The sequence below is a fragment of the Chaetodon trifascialis genome, chromosome 6 (genome assembly GCF_039877785.1).
Source record: "Chaetodon trifascialis isolate fChaTrf1 chromosome 6, fChaTrf1.hap1, whole genome shotgun sequence".
Taxonomy (NCBI): domain Eukaryota; kingdom Metazoa; phylum Chordata; class Actinopteri; order Chaetodontiformes; family Chaetodontidae; genus Chaetodon; species Chaetodon trifascialis.
In genome coordinates this window covers 327,501-342,500 of record NC_092061.1, presented here as the reverse complement: position 1 = coordinate 342,500, position 15,000 = coordinate 327,501, and the positions used below count along the sequence as shown (strand labels likewise).

The 15,000-nt window shown below is 47.0% G+C and overlaps 2 protein-coding genes across 5 annotated transcripts in view; both read right to left on the bottom strand.

Moving 5' to 3' along the window:
* LOC139331979 (rap guanine nucleotide exchange factor 1-like) overlaps nucleotides 1-3,680 on the bottom strand; it is a 15,455-nt gene extending 11,775 nt beyond the window's left edge. Inside the window, exons 1-5 of the mRNA XM_070963605.1 lie at nucleotides 3,622-3,680; nucleotides 3,288-3,430; nucleotides 1,958-2,154; nucleotides 1,711-1,867; nucleotides 410-693 (exon numbers count right to left, since the gene is read on the bottom strand). Of these exons, the coding sequence (XP_070819706.1) occupies nucleotides 410-693; nucleotides 1,711-1,867; nucleotides 1,958-2,154; nucleotides 3,288-3,430; nucleotides 3,622-3,649 (809 nt within the window). The 5' untranslated portion in view covers nucleotides 3,650-3,680. The remainder of the gene's footprint in view (nucleotides 1-409; nucleotides 694-1,710; nucleotides 1,868-1,957; nucleotides 2,155-3,287; nucleotides 3,431-3,621) is intronic.
* Nucleotides 3,681-5,650: 1,970 nt separating this feature from the next.
* Nucleotides 5,651-15,000, bottom strand: part of LOC139331977 (dynamin-1-like) — a 21,359-nt gene continuing 12,009 nt past the window's right edge. For 2 of the 4 annotated variants that reach the window (XM_070963601.1, XM_070963602.1), the window contains 7 exons: nucleotides 14,833-14,944; nucleotides 14,254-14,265; nucleotides 13,836-14,003; nucleotides 13,665-13,751; nucleotides 13,031-13,185; nucleotides 12,779-12,949; nucleotides 5,651-7,383 (listed from right to left, as the gene is read on the bottom strand). In XM_070963601.1, coding sequence (XP_070819702.1) covers nucleotides 7,323-7,383; nucleotides 12,779-12,949; nucleotides 13,031-13,185; nucleotides 13,665-13,751; nucleotides 13,836-14,003; nucleotides 14,254-14,265; nucleotides 14,833-14,944 — 766 coding nt within the window. In that variant the 3' untranslated portion in view covers nucleotides 5,651-7,322. Of the gene's footprint in view, nucleotides 7,384-8,753; nucleotides 8,860-9,109; nucleotides 9,146-12,778; nucleotides 12,950-13,030; nucleotides 13,186-13,664; nucleotides 13,752-13,835; nucleotides 14,004-14,253; nucleotides 14,266-14,832; nucleotides 14,945-15,000 lie in introns of those variants that run through there. The other 2 variants (XM_070963603.1, XM_070963604.1) reach the window with 2 other exon arrangements.

Genomic DNA, 15,000 nt, shown 5'->3' with positions numbered 1-15,000 from the left:
GATGAACTGTGGTGGTGATCCTCTGACTTTTCATGTAGCGCCACCATCAGGTCAATGTGTCCAATACTTCAGTTTATGAGCAAATATCTGCAGAGCTACTTGCTTTGTAGTTACTGCCAATTAGCTAATGATAGCATGCTAGCACGCTATGTCAAGATGGTAAACATGGTAAGCATTTTGGCTGGTAAACATTAGCATGTTAGCATGGTCAATGTGAGCATGTTAGCTTGCTGATGTTAGCATTTAGCTCAAAGCGCCACAGTGTTTAAGAACAGCCTCACAGAGCAGCTAGCATGACGAGCTACCTGTTGACTCCCAGTCTGATCATCTTCCTCAGATCATCTTCCTCCTCTACCGTCAAACTCAAACAACACATTCATCTCAGTCGCTGACGTTTGCCCAGACTCACCTCATCACATGTGGGGGGGGCACCTCAGGGACAGGAATCGGGGGTTTAGGAGGAACTAAAACCGTCTGGTCGTCCTCTCTCACCTCCTCCTCCTCCTCCTCCTCCTCCTCCCCCTCCTTCTCTTCCTCCTTCTTTGCAGCAGCTCCTGGACTTTGGCAAGTAGACGTCCTTTCTGATGTCTGCAGGTCGTCAAACACACCTGTCTGTCCTATGCCAGGCTGTGGTTGGACAGGAGACAAGGGGGAGGGGACTTCTTGTCTCTCTGCAGCCAATCGAACCAGTTCCTGACAGGCAAACATGTCATTACAACAGAATACAAAAAAAATATCCTGCTAAGACAGGACATCATGGACAGGAGGGGAAGACAACTGGAGGACCAAGCAAAAGGACAGAAGAAGGCAAGACAAGAAGAAAAAGAATAACAGGACAGACCACAACAAGACGAACAGGACAGGATGTCCGTGGCACTGGCTTCGGCCGCTTTATTAAGACAGGACACTGAGAACAGGACAAGATTGGACACATTGAGTAAAACCGTATGAACAGGACGTCAGGGGGACAGGACAGAATGAGGAAGACAACATAATAGGACAGGAAATGGCCTGGACAATAACAGAAGAGCAATATATATTGATTATTCTTTCAGGAACTGATGAGCAGAATAATAAGACAAAGAACAGGACACAAAAAGACAAGAAGAAAAGGACACAACAATAAGACAGGACCAGGCAGAAGGGGACAGAGTGGGAAAATGAGAGCCAACACGACAGGACAAGACTGCGGAAAGACTGTAACCCTGAACTTTACCACCGGAGACAAACTTATAGAGACTGAGACAAACTTCAGTCGGACGGATACAGAAATGTCTCTTAGAGGTGACGCATCAAAAGTCTGTCTAAAGGACTGATTTCGTCCGACTGCGTCAATCAAACAAGGAGAAACGGGACAGGGCAGAGCTCGCTGGAACAATAAGATCAGCGAGGGACAGGACATGAAAGGACAATTGAAAAACAATAAGACGAGACAGAGGAGGGCAGAAGAGAATGAGACAATGAGAACAAGACAAAATGGTCTGACAGACACTGGACACTGGAGGACAGGATAGGAGAACACAGGAAGAGTTCATTCAAACTAGATACCAGAGAAGGACAAACAGGGCAGGACAGGAGACAAAAAGACATGAACAAGACAGGATGCAGTGAGCTGCAGGACAGGTCAGTCCTTTTCTTCCAATTCGTCTAGAGCAGTGTCCATTTTCATTCAAACAAGGACACAAACACCAGGCTATTATTTGTCCTCACCTTGACCCCGTCCAGCACAGCCCTGATCACCGTAGTAACGCTTGCTGTGGACTCTTTGTTGTCAGGGACCACACCTTCCAGCATCATCCGATCAGCCCAGCGAATCAGCTGAGCCACAGAGTGGTAGAGGCGAGCCAGACAGGAGGAGACCGTCTTACTGCAGAGGGGACGGGCAGGGACGGGTCAGGCAACAGGAGACAGGTCACTGACTGGTCCTCAGGGTCAAATGTCCACAGGTGTCACCTACCTTTTGTGCAGGTGTGGCTCCAGCTGAACCAGAGTCTGGACCGCCTCCAGGACTCCACTGGACGCCCCGCCCAGCAGACCGCCCACCACAGACAAGTTCAGAACCAGTTTGTCCACCAACAGTCTGTCCACCAGAGCTTTGAAGTACTGCAGAGAACTGACGACGGCCCGCTGCTGGTCCGCTAACACACACGCCAACTGACAGAACGACATTTCCCATCAGCCCACTGGCATCGATGTCACAGTGATGTCATCAGGCTGTCATACAAACTGGAGCTCTAATGAAGGACCCCAGGTGTATCATGGGTAATGTAGGATCGAGTGTTATTGGACAAAAAAAACAAACAGGAAATCTCCAGCATGGAAGAGACACACTGACTCACTGGACGGAGGTTTACATTCAAGCTTGGACAGAAGAGAGTGGACAGCCCTGTCCACATACTTTAGTGGACTTTCAGTCAGTCTCACAGAACTGATTATGTCCTCTGGGCTCCTCAAGGATCCGTCCTCGGTCCTGTTTTCTTTTCCCGCAACACACACACTTCCTGTTTGGAACCAACTATGCAGAAGACATCCGTCTCTTGAAGACCAGGTGACGTACACACACCTGGCCACTGCTTTTTTCTAATACGTATGTGTGTGTGTGTGTGTGTGTGTGTGTGTGTGTGTGTGTGTGTGTGCACCTTGTGATGCAGTGTGTGTGTGTGTACCTTGTGTTGCTGTGTGTGTGTGTGTGTGTGTGTGTGTGTGTGTGTGTGTGTGTGTGTGTGTGTGTGTGTGTGTGTACCTTGTGTTGCTGTGTGTGTGTGTGTGTGTGTGTACCTTGTGTTGCTGTGTGTGTGTGTACCTTGTGTTACTGTGTGTGTGTGTGTGTGTACCTTGTGTTGCTGTGTGTGTGTGTGTGTGTGTGTGTGTACCTTGTGTTACTGTGTGTGTGTGTGTGTGTACCTTGTGTTGCTGTGTGTGTGTGTGTGTGTGTGTGTGTGTGTACCTTGTGTTGCTGTGTGTGTGTGTGTGTGTACCTTGTGTTGCTGTGTGTGTGTGTGTGTGTGTGTGTGTGTGTGTGTGTGTGTGTGTACCTTGTGTTGCTGTGTGTGTGTGTGTGTGTGTGTGTGTGTGTACCTTGTGTTGCTGTGTGTGTGTGTGTGTGTGTGTGTGTGTGTACCTTGTGTTGCTGTGTGTGTGTGTGTGTGTGTGTGTGTGTGTACCTTGTGTTGCTGTGTGTGTGTGTGTGTGTGTGTGTGTGTGTGTGTGTACCTTGTGTTGCTGTGTGTGTGTGTGTGTGTGTGTGTGTGTGTGTGTACCTTGTGTTGCTGTGTGTGTGTGTGTACCTTGCATTGTGAGTGCTCGTGCAGGTTCAGATCAGGTGGTTTGACTCTCTGTGACGGGGTGTGTTTGATTCGCTCAGAGCGTCTGATCCGCTGTGGGTGGAGCTTATCCTTCAGCTTCATGGTCAGAGACACAAACTGGGAGGCTGGAGAGAAGAGCATCATCATCATCATCATCATCATCATCTTCATCATCAGTGTCATCATCACTGTCATGATCAAAACTCCAAAATAAAAGCATCTCAGCTAAAATTAGGAAAGTGACAGGAGGTGAATGTTTTTAGCCTGTGGAGGCTAACCATTAGCATGATGCAGAAGGAGCAGGAGAGGAATTTACCTGTCTTACTCTCAGCCCGGGAGGACATGTCTGGAGGTGGACAGACAGACAGACAGACAGACAGACAGACAGACAGACAGACAGACAGACAGACAGACAGACAGACAGACAGATGGCTGGTAGCGTCAGATCAGCGGAACAACAGTTTAATCCTCTGGCCTCATGGTCTTCGTCTCACGCTCGGCTCTCTCTGTGTCTCCTCTTCCTGTCTCACTCTCTTTAAATGTTTCACTACTGTCTCGCTCTTCCTCCTTCAGCTCTCGCTCTCTGTTGCGCTCTGTCTTCCTTCCTCCTCCTCTTCTTCCTCTTTCTGTCTCAGTCTGATTGCATTCAGTCAGCATGTGTCTGTGCTGTCAGTGAGGGGTGATGATGCTGCGAGGTCACAGACAGCATCCGTCAGTCTGTCCTGCAGCACCTCCTGCTGGCCGGAGGCAGACAGCACCGATCAGGCCGGCGTCAGTCCATTCATTTCCTGGAGCCTTCCCCTAACTCTAACCACCGTCTGCCTGTTCCTAACCCTGTACCTACCCATACCTAACCCGTGACCCTGTCCTCAGTCTGTCCCTGACATGTGATCATTTACATTAAGGGGACCTGCATTTTGTCCCTATAAGGCAGGTGAGTGTAACAGACTTTTGTCCCCACAACATGATAAATACTTGATCACACACACACACACCCACGCACACACACACACACACACACACACACACACACACACACACACACACACACACACACACACACAGAGTTACAATCAGTCATTTCTTTTATCCAAAGTGACGTACATACGAGATTTTCATACACGCTAATCTCTGCTCCACCTGGACAAAGGTGCTCCAAGGTGATGCTCAGAGTGAACAGAGAGGTTTTTTTAAAGAAACAAGATGTTCAGTTAAGAGTTTGGTCTTCAGCTTTTTCCTAAAGATCCAGAGAGGCTCTGCACATCAAATGGAGTTTGGAACCACAGAAGAAGTCTGGCAGCACCGGACGCCGTTCCTGGGCAGAGCGTAGTGAGCGGGAGGGAGCATAGACCTGAGTGAGGGGGTTCAGGCAGGTCCGAGCGGTTTTGGTGGCAGTTTTGTAGGCGAGCGTTAAGGACGTAACCTCGATGTGAGCAGCTGGGAGCCAGTGGAGGGATGCGAGCAGCGGAGTGACGTGTGCTCTTTGGGCTGGTTGAAGACCGGACGAGCCGCCGCTTTCTGGATCATCTGCAGAGTTTTTATTATTTATTCTTCCTGAGGATTTGATGAACTCTCTCCATCCTGAATAAACAACATAAGATTTTTTTAAACTTCTCTTCAGTATTTCAGCGGTCCAGCGGCCACAGTCTGTACATCAGGTCTACACAGCTAACAGGAGGCGCTAACAGGAGGCGCTAACAGGAGGTGCTAACAGGAGGCGCTAACAGGAGGCGCTAACAGCTAATTCAGCAGACTGTTACTTTTCCACAGTCTGGCTAACTGCACACGTAGTGCAGACGCGGTTAAAAGATGAGTGACCTCATAAGTTACTGAAGTGAAGAGCTGATTGGTTCATCACCGAGTCTGCTGAGTTTCTCCTCTTTGTAGTTTGATGATTCTTTGTGGAGGAAGTGAGGAGATTTTAGGAAAAGGTAAAACTGGTTTAGCTGATCTGAAACTTCACAGACGAGCAGAGAAAAAACGGTTTGTTTGGTTTGAATGAAGCAGACTGAACACTCGTCATCTTCAGCCACAAACACTTTATTCATGTCAACACGTCTCTGTTGGCCCTGATCACATGACACTAAGATACACAAGAAAACCACACACACACACACACACACACACACACACACACACACACACACACACACACACACACACACACACACACACACACACACAGAGTACAGTCTGGGCGAACAGATCTACGGATACGTTCCTCTCATATTTATGGTTCATATGTTCCATTAACACTACATTTACATTAATACCTTACAGAGTGAAGTAATCACGATCACAGGTGTGTGTGTGTGTGTGTGTGTGTGTGTGTGTGTGCGCGCGTGTGTGTGCGCGTGTGTGTGCGCGTGTGTGTGTGTGGGTTGGAGGCTGAGCTGCGTTCAACATGCTGCTGCAGAGCAACATGTGCAACACTTTACTATTAAAGAACATTCAAATCACAAAACACCTTTGAGAAGGACTTTAAATCAGAGTTCAGCCTCCATGCTGATACTAACGTGACACTTCACAGCTACAAACACAGTCTGCTAACGCTCAGCTAACACAGCCAAGCATGTGTTGTGTTGAACGCAGCTCAGAGCTCGATTAAGTCAAGAGGATCACCACAACATGAACAGCATACACAGATACAGGTAGAATAAATAGATCAGCAGTCATAGTTTCGATTCTTTCAGTCAACAGACAAACATTAATCCTCGTCATTAACAGACTGTCTGTAGCCTCCTGCAACATTTTCATCGACTGGATTCGTTCATCACATCTCCATCAAGCAAAGATAACACACACAAATTACAAAGGAAGCCTCACTTCTGAACATTTTCATCGAATATCGAACATAAGACGTTTATGTCAAACACATTTCTATCGCTACAAATTCTGGTTTTATTTCATACGTTTTTAATAACTGACACTTTGAGTGAGTTTACTTTGTGAGTTTCCCAGAAAGATTTATGTGATTTGGGACTAAAGGTTCACTTGGCACACTCCCAATTAATTTGATCCAATCCATTAAATTCAGGAGTTCTTTTAGGAAAACTCACAAGGAAACTTTAGGAAATGCCAAAAAACAATAAAGTATGAAGCTGCAGACACACTGTGAACAGTAGATAGTTGTTGTCAGTAGTTTGCTACTACCTACCATCAGAGCAAGCTGGACCCAGTTACAACCAGCTGGAACCAGTAAGAACCAATTACAACGTGTAGGAGCCAGGTGGAAACACATGGAACCAGTTTGATGCAATTGGCCACTGGAACCAGCTGGAACTGGTCACCACCAGATGGCAGTGACACGACAGGCAGGACAGATGTCAGTGGAACAGAACAGACTACAGAAGAACCAGAAAGAAGTAGATTCTAGGACCACTGGTTTAAATGGGAGAAAGCTAACGAAGCTAAATGTGTTTGGTAGGATACGTCATCTCCTTACGAAAGGTGACAGCTCACATCAGAAATATTAATCAATATTAATTAATTAATTAATTAATTAATATTAAGGACCGCAGATAATAAGATAAAACATTGCATCAGCTTCATACAAGACATAGAAAACAGGAAAGAAAAATAGAACTCAATTATTGTTCCAGCAGTGGATGCAGCGAGCTAACAGGCTAGCTACCTGTGCAGGCAGGTCTGATCCCAGAACAGCCTGAACATCCAGAGGAGTGAGAGGTCTTCACTTGGACACGTCTCTGGAGTCTTCTACAGTACTTTGCAAACCTGCTGTCAGCTGATAGTTACATGTTTCTGTCACGGTTGTTTTGACAGATTTGACAGTCTCACTCTCCTGAGCAGACAGACAGCTACACAACATATCTATACTCTCAATATTGCAACAGCATTTTGCTGATCATTTGTTTGTCGTAATGTGCTGATAGTTAATATCATTATTATTGTTATTATTATTATTATTATTACTACTAGTAAGGTTCACAGTAACACAGCATCAGTAGAGACCAGTTGAACAGTTCAGTAGAGACACAGATACACACTGGGTTCGGGTTAACCCTCAATAGAAGACTGGGGGCTCTCTCCATGGGCGGGGCTACCTTTACTGGGACGACTGGGGAAAAAATGACAAAAAACAAACATGAAGAGAAAGGAAAGGAGGAGAGCAACAGCGAATCAACGGAAAAATAAACGGACAGGAGGGTTCAAGGGTCAAAGGTCATGCCAATCAATGAACAATACTCTGTTGGTACCTGTCGGAACCAGTGAAACCATTGGAAACCAGTCAGAGACAGCAACCGAAAAAGCAGGCAGAAGGATTTCAGGGTCAAACCTCACATAGAACTTGAGATGGGAACAGAGGCGACTGGAACCAAACTGGTCGAAACCAGTTAGAACCAGTGGGGACTAATCAAAATAGATTGGAACCAGTTAAAACCAATTGCAGTCATTCAGAGATAGTCCAGTAACCTCAAAAACTATAACATACAGAGGTCGAGCACGCAATGAAGAACACTATGAAGAGGAAATCAATCACAAAGTTATTATCGTACGTGATCCACTGGGATCAGAGCTACAGTACTGGTGCTGTCAGGAAACCATCTGAAGAGTGCTGTGGAAGACAACACATCCGGGGTCAAAGATGTGGTGGACAAAGTCCAGAAAGAGGGCAGGAGTATCTCTACTGACTGTGAACGCCTCTCTGACTGACAGAACAGATAACTGCAGCGAAATAAAGTGACCTGAGCAAACACAACGTGCACTCGTGTTAGAGCTGCAGGAGCCAGTATAACAAGCTGGAAACTGCTGACACCAGTAGGAACCAAATGTAACTAGTAGGAGCCCAGTGGAACCAGCTGGAAACACTAGGAATATGTTGGACCCATTTGGCAACAGTACAAACCTCTTTGAACCAACTCAATCAAGTAGGAACCTCTTGAAATCAGCAAGTCTGTTGGTACCAGCTGGACCTTATTATAACCAGTTGAAGGCTACTGAAAAAAGTGAGAACCAGACAGACTCAGCTGGAACAAGTAAAACCTTGTTGGGACCAGCTGGAGCAAGCAAGAATCAATTGGAAGCAGCCAGACCTGATTGGAATCCGAACTGGTGGGAATCAAAACCACTTTGAACCAGACAGAAACAGCAGGCATATTCTGCAAACAGTTGGGACCAGTACGAACTCTGGTAGGACCAGTAGCCCTTGGAACCAACTGAACTGAGGAATAGCTGGAACCAGCTGGAACCAGGACACGTGAGGGCCCAGTAGCCAGAAGAGACCAACTGGACTAAGCTGAAACCACTTTGAACAATATGTACCCAGACAAAACCAGTACAGACATGTTTAGGCTAGCTGAAACCAGTAGTAACCAGTAGAATCTTGCTGTCACCAGCTGGCACTCTTTTGGAATCAGTCTGGTGGAAGCAGCAGCAGCTGGTTCTGAGGTGTGTTTGTGCTCCAAAACATGAAACATGAAACAAGTTTAATGCAGCTGAATCCTTGTGTTTAATGTGTGTGTGGTGTGTGTGTCAGAGGGAGGAGTCAGAATCTGGTCTGGAGGGTCGAGATGGAGATGCCGGAGCCCCCCGACTGGAGACGACACGACAAAACAACAGACAGACAGAGACGGACAGACAGAGAGACAGACAGAGAGACAGACAGAGAGACAGAGAGAGAGACAGAGAGACGGCCAGTCAGTAACTAGTGGATGGAGCTGACAATCACAAGCTAACTATGATGCTGGGGGAGTGGGTGGGGTCACAAGGACAGTGATCTGATTGGACAATGAGGCACGCACGGAGTTGGTGAGACAGTGACATCACACAAACAGCTGACGTACCATTGGTGGACTCCTCACTGGTCACTGATAGAGATTCTGAAAGAATAACCATATGTGGTCAATATGAGGGCGGGGCTACCTGCTCTGACACTGACACACCTGAGCTTCCTGTTTAGCTTTATAAGTTACTGTTAGCAGGTACTGTTAACAGGATCACACAAACAGAGAGCGAGAGACAAACAGTTAGTGAGAAAGACAGACAGACAGACAGACAGACAGACAGACAGACAGACAGACAGACAGACAGACAGACAGACAGACAGACAGACAGCAAGTTAGACAGACAGGTAGACGGACAGGTAGAGAGACAGGTAGAGAGACATGGCTCCAGGTGGATGTCCATGGAGACAGACAGTTTGTTGAAATATTGATTGATCAGTTTCATGTGTGTGAGTCCAGTGCAGAGGGAGGTCCAGGAGGTATTTAGCCTAGCTTAGCACAGACACTGGAAGCGGAGGGAAACTGTTAGCATGGCACAGTTGGTCTGCTGGTGCAGCCTTGTTGGAAACGGCTCATGAATCCTGAAGTCTGGACCTCTGAGCTGGACTCACACACGAAACTGCAGCTTCCCACAAAGAGGGACTGATCCTTTAATGTCTTGTGTTTGAAAATGGAGGAGAGATGAAGTCTGAGGATGAAGAGGAGAAGAATGAGCAGAGGGAGGAGGAGAGGAGGAAAGAAAGGCCAGTCTTTCTTTTCCATGTCTGTGCAGGTTGTTTGTGGATCGCTGCTTTCGTTCTACAGCACCAACAAAGAAGAACGTGTCAGCGTAGAATCTGCTGTTTTCTAAAGCCGCTCAGGTCTGCTCGGTCAAAACACTGTTTCAGGTCCAGTTTGATTAAAAAGCAAGCAAAACAATGTCTGAGTCATGGTTCCAGTTCACATTCATTTATTATGTCTTTATTTCTACGTGACAGATTCGCTTTTCATGACTTTGATGAAAAGCGAATCAGAAATATCTGATAAACCGTCAGTTTGAACGTCCAGAAGTTTGTTTCGGCTCATTTTTGATTCAGAGAATCTATTCAATTTTCAATTCAATTCAGTTTTATTTGTATAGCGCCAAATCACAACAGAAGTTGTCTCAGGACACTTTCCATATAGAGCTGCTACAGACCAAACTCTTTATCTACAGAGGACCAACAGTTCCCTCATGAGCAAACAAAAACTTCCTTTAACAGGCAGAAACCTCAGACTGAACCAGGATCAGGGGGGGGCGGCCGTCTGCCTCCACCGGCTGGGTGAGAGAGGAAGAGCAAGAATCTGTTTCTCTCTTTTCAAAGTTTCACAGCTGATGTCCTGTGGCTCAACCAAACTGGACACCTTTAAGTCTTCACCACACCTGGAAACATCTAGAACCAGTTTATTGGCATTCATGCTGCATTCAGGTCACATCGTTTTGCTGGTGAAAACCTGTTTCTGTCAGAATCAGGTCTGCTGTTTCTCTCGATCTGTTCACTTTAAATGTGCTCACTGTGATATTTTACAGTCAAAGGTCAACCCATGAGGAAGTGATGCAGATCAGACATTTTTGCTGGCGTCTCATGTTCATGTGAGGAAGGTTACGGCCTCATCATCTTCACCGTTTCAGTCACAGTTCATGGACGTCCTCGTTTCTTCACTCATACTTTCAGGTGTCACCTGAAACCTGTCGTGTCCTGTTTGACTTAGTGTCTGTTTCTGCTGATTCATGTGTTTTTGTGAAGTGAATCGATTCTGAACAAAGTAGTGCTGTCAAAAATATCGCGTTATTAACGCATTAATGAAAATCAATTTTAACGGTTTTTTTAATGTTTTTTATCGCAAGATTAACGCTCTTTGTGACCTCGTGAACTTATAGTTTTTTATGAGCTGTGTCCACTGCTAGTAACGTTAGAAAAACTACAGGATCTGATTGTAAACCGGAAACAACACAACAGACACGCCCCCCACGTGTTTGGTCTCGCCTGCTCGCTCGCTGTGAAACAGTAGGCTAGCAGTTTGTGTGGATGTCAAGCAAGAAACGCCGAAACGGATGCGAACAAGATTCTGATGGAAAGTTTAGTTTCAAAAAGTTGTCAGATGGGTCAACTGACAAGACCAACGTTATCTGTGTGTGTTGTCGGTGTGAACTGAGTTATCAGCGCAGCACATCCAGTCTGAAACACCACTTGATGGCCAAACACAGCGAATGCGAATTCTCTGCGCCTCCTCGTCAAAACCAGGCGGGTGGCACGTGGATGCTGGGATGTTCAGAGGAAACTGAAGAAAGGAAGTTTCAGCCGTGGTTTAACTGCACTACAGGCTGAGTCCTACTTTACAATGATGTGACCTTTAACTTTATCTTGTATCAGCCTGTTTTGATCCCTTAGAAAAGGCTGCTGAAGGGCTTTTTGTAACCAAGTATTTATTTTTTTGTCATCTGTTTACTGACAGCGTTAAACTGTGTGAGATTTGATTCATTCAGATGTGAATGTTAGTGTGAAATAAAACACTACACGTTGTTCTCAATAAAAAACATTTGTACAAAGACAGCCGATCCACTTTTCCTTGTTGATAACAGTATTAAAATGATAATTAATGGGACATTTAGAAAAGATAAAAAAGTGCGATTAATTTGCGATTAACTATGACATTCAAAAGATTCATCGCGATTAAATATTTTAATCGATTGACAGCACGAGAATAAAGTAAATTCACATAACAGAGCTCCCATGTGACCTGAACGCAGCCCCACAGCAACACTGTGACTTCACACAGCGTGGGCTGATGGGAAATGTAGTCCCTTTGCACTGTGTGATTCTGGGCTGTCTGAGACAAAAGCTCAGTCTCACTGTGAGACATCCTCAGAGGACAGAGGGTCCAGATCTGACGCGTGACGTTTCTACAACGACAAACCAACCAGTCAGACGACAGAACACAGATGCATTAAACTGTTGATTCAGACGTTGAAATATTCAGAATGAGGGGAACTAAAAACTGGCCGACAGCCTCTCATCTAGCTTCACTGCTGGCGTTGTTCTTTGTAATTTGAAAAGTGATTTAAAGGGACGGTGTGTGTTAGCAGGGTTGTGTGAGGTGTGAATCATGGCACACACTTAAACTGATTATTTTACATTCCTAAACACATTTTGCTGCTGACAGCGTCCACGGCGGTACGTCGCTCAGCTTCCCGCTCTGGGTCTCCAGACTAGGGGTGCGCCGGCCGCCATCAAACAACGGCGCTTCAAAGAATCTGAAGTGTCCCTCAGTCCTCTCAGTTTACATCACTGAGACAACTTTGAGCAAGTGTCAGGTCAAACGTATCAACAATACTACCTGCTCTTCTCAGTCTGACGGGCTCACGTGTTAGCATGCTAACGTTAGCGTCTGAACGCGTTGGGGATCTGCACCTGATTCTGATCCAGTGATGCGAAGCTCAGTTTGATCTGACAAACGGCTGCTGGGTCTCGTGAGACGGACACAGTCACACAGTGTAAAGGTGACCTACAGGGACAAACCAGCAGGGTCCAACATGCTGGACTCATCCAGGTTACAGTGACTGGAACACCGCAGTCCCTCCTTTCCTGACAGTCTTTGAACACATCACTCAGAACCAGAGGAAACAACCAGTCTGTCAGTTTGACCTTTGACCTCAGAATCCATCATCAACACGTTGGATAAACACTGTGTGCGTGTGTGTGGAAGTACCTGGGGACTCCGGGTGGGGGTGCTCTATTGGGTCGGGAGGGGACGGAGGGTGGGGGTCCAGGGTCAGGGGACACCGCGGGACGTGATGGAGGGCCAGGGGCCGCGCGACCGCCTGGACGAGGAGGTCCAGGAGGGGCCCGACGCTGGGGGGTCGGACTGGACATGGGAGACCTGCAGAGACCGGCAGAGGGACTCAGTGACGCTAGTCTGACGCACTGCACCTATGTACCAGCTCAGCCGCTGCTAAGTTACCTGCGCCCCGAAGGCATCCCCGTCACCTGCAGCCAGGAGTCGTCGACAGGCGGGGGCATCGCCGTGGTGATGGTGGAGGTGCTGATGTCACCGATGATGCAGAGGCCTTCACGCAGAGCGTGGTACATCTTCAACATCTCATCGCGGTGCTGAGCCTGGGCGAGGGACAGAGACAGACAGAAAGACAGAGAGAGGGACAGACAGAGAGAGAGAGACAGAGAGAGAGAGAGACAGACATCACCTGCACCTTTAATTACATTTACCTGTCTGCCTGTCTTCCTCAGTCTGATCCTGGACAGGTAACAAAGATCACAGGTGGACAGTTGGAATCGACACAGCTCCCCTTCTCTCACTCCACCTGTCTCTCTCTTTCTTTCTATCTCCACCTGTCTCTCTCTTTCTTTCTATCTCCACCTGTCTCTCTCTTTCTCTCTATCTCCACCTGTCTCTCTCTTTCTTTCTATCTCCACCTGTCTCTCTCTTTCTCTCTATCTCCACCTGTCTCTCTCTTTCTTTCTATCTCCACCTGTCTCTCTCTTTCTCTCTATCTCCACCTGTCTCTCTCTTTCTTTCTATCTCCACCTGTCTCTCTCTTTCTCTCTATCTCCACCTGTCTCTCTTTCTGTCTCCTCACCTGTTCCTGGGACTCCTCCATCAGGGTATTTTGGTCTCCACAGGAGTACAGCTGAGCCAGCAGGTCAGAGTGGATGAACTCCTTCGTCTGAGGAGCAGAGACGAGGTCATGTGACTCATTGCGTCACTTCTTGTGAGTGTGCGTGTATCTGTGTGTTTGTGTGCGTCCTACGTTGTTGACCATCAGGTGCATGATGGTCTTAGGGATGAGGTCTCTGACGGTGCGGTGGATGATGGACAGGTACGAGTCCACCAGGTTCCTGACAATCTCCACCTGTCGCTCCAGCTGTGGGTCCAGACTGTGGATGTGCCCGTCTCCGCTCGCCTCCTCCACCTCCACCTGCACACACATGGCTGCCAATTAAGTACACACTCACCTACCCACCTGTGCTGACACAGCAGCCATTACACACATCACTCCACCTCCACCTGCGGGAACAGGACGTGTGTGCGTGTGTGTGTGCGTGTGTGTGCGTGTGCGTGTGTGTGCGTGTGCGTGTGCGCGTGTGCATGTGTGTATACAGGCTGTACACACACACACACCCTCATCAACAGAACACCTGTCGGTGTAAAAGAAGACAGGGACTCACCTTCTCTTTATCCTGCAGGAGGAGGAATAAAAGACAAGAAGAGCTTCAGGTTAGTTTCTGATGACATTAACAGGTTGTTGTGTATTAACAAGTAATACTGCTGGAATACTACAGTAAGAATGGTGTAACAATGCAGTAATGACATGTAATGAAGCGATGCTGCAGTAATGCTGCAGTAATACTGCAGTAATACTGCAGTAATACTGTGTGATGGTCGTCGTGGGGTACCTCAGGGCTCAGTTCTCAGTCCCGTTCCTTCTCTCTGTGTTTGCAGACGACACTGTGCTGCTCAGTTACTATGAAGGACTGAATGTCACATGACTAACTCCACTTGTCCCCTTTGTTCAACAAGTTGGATATGTGTGTGTTTCATTTCTGTGGGTCTTTGAACGCATCTCTCTTTACTGCGCTTCATGTTTTCTTTCCTTTTCTGTCCTCGTGTTGATGTAAAGATCTTTCTAACTTGTGTCTACGACATAAAGAGTTTGATGTACCTGCTTAATACAGTAGTAATAATATGTGATAATGTAGCAATACTGCAGTAATGCTGTCACATATAGCAGTAGTGATGCGTTGTACCACGGTGCGTTCAGGGTACACTCCAGCTCGTAGGAAAGAAGCCTTCCAGCTGTCCACCTCCTCCTGAGACTCGCTGGCCAGCTCCAGCTGACGGTAGTCTTTGTACACGTTCCTGAAACATGGACATTTTTATTTTGACAGGTTGAACTGAGGAAACATTTCTGACAG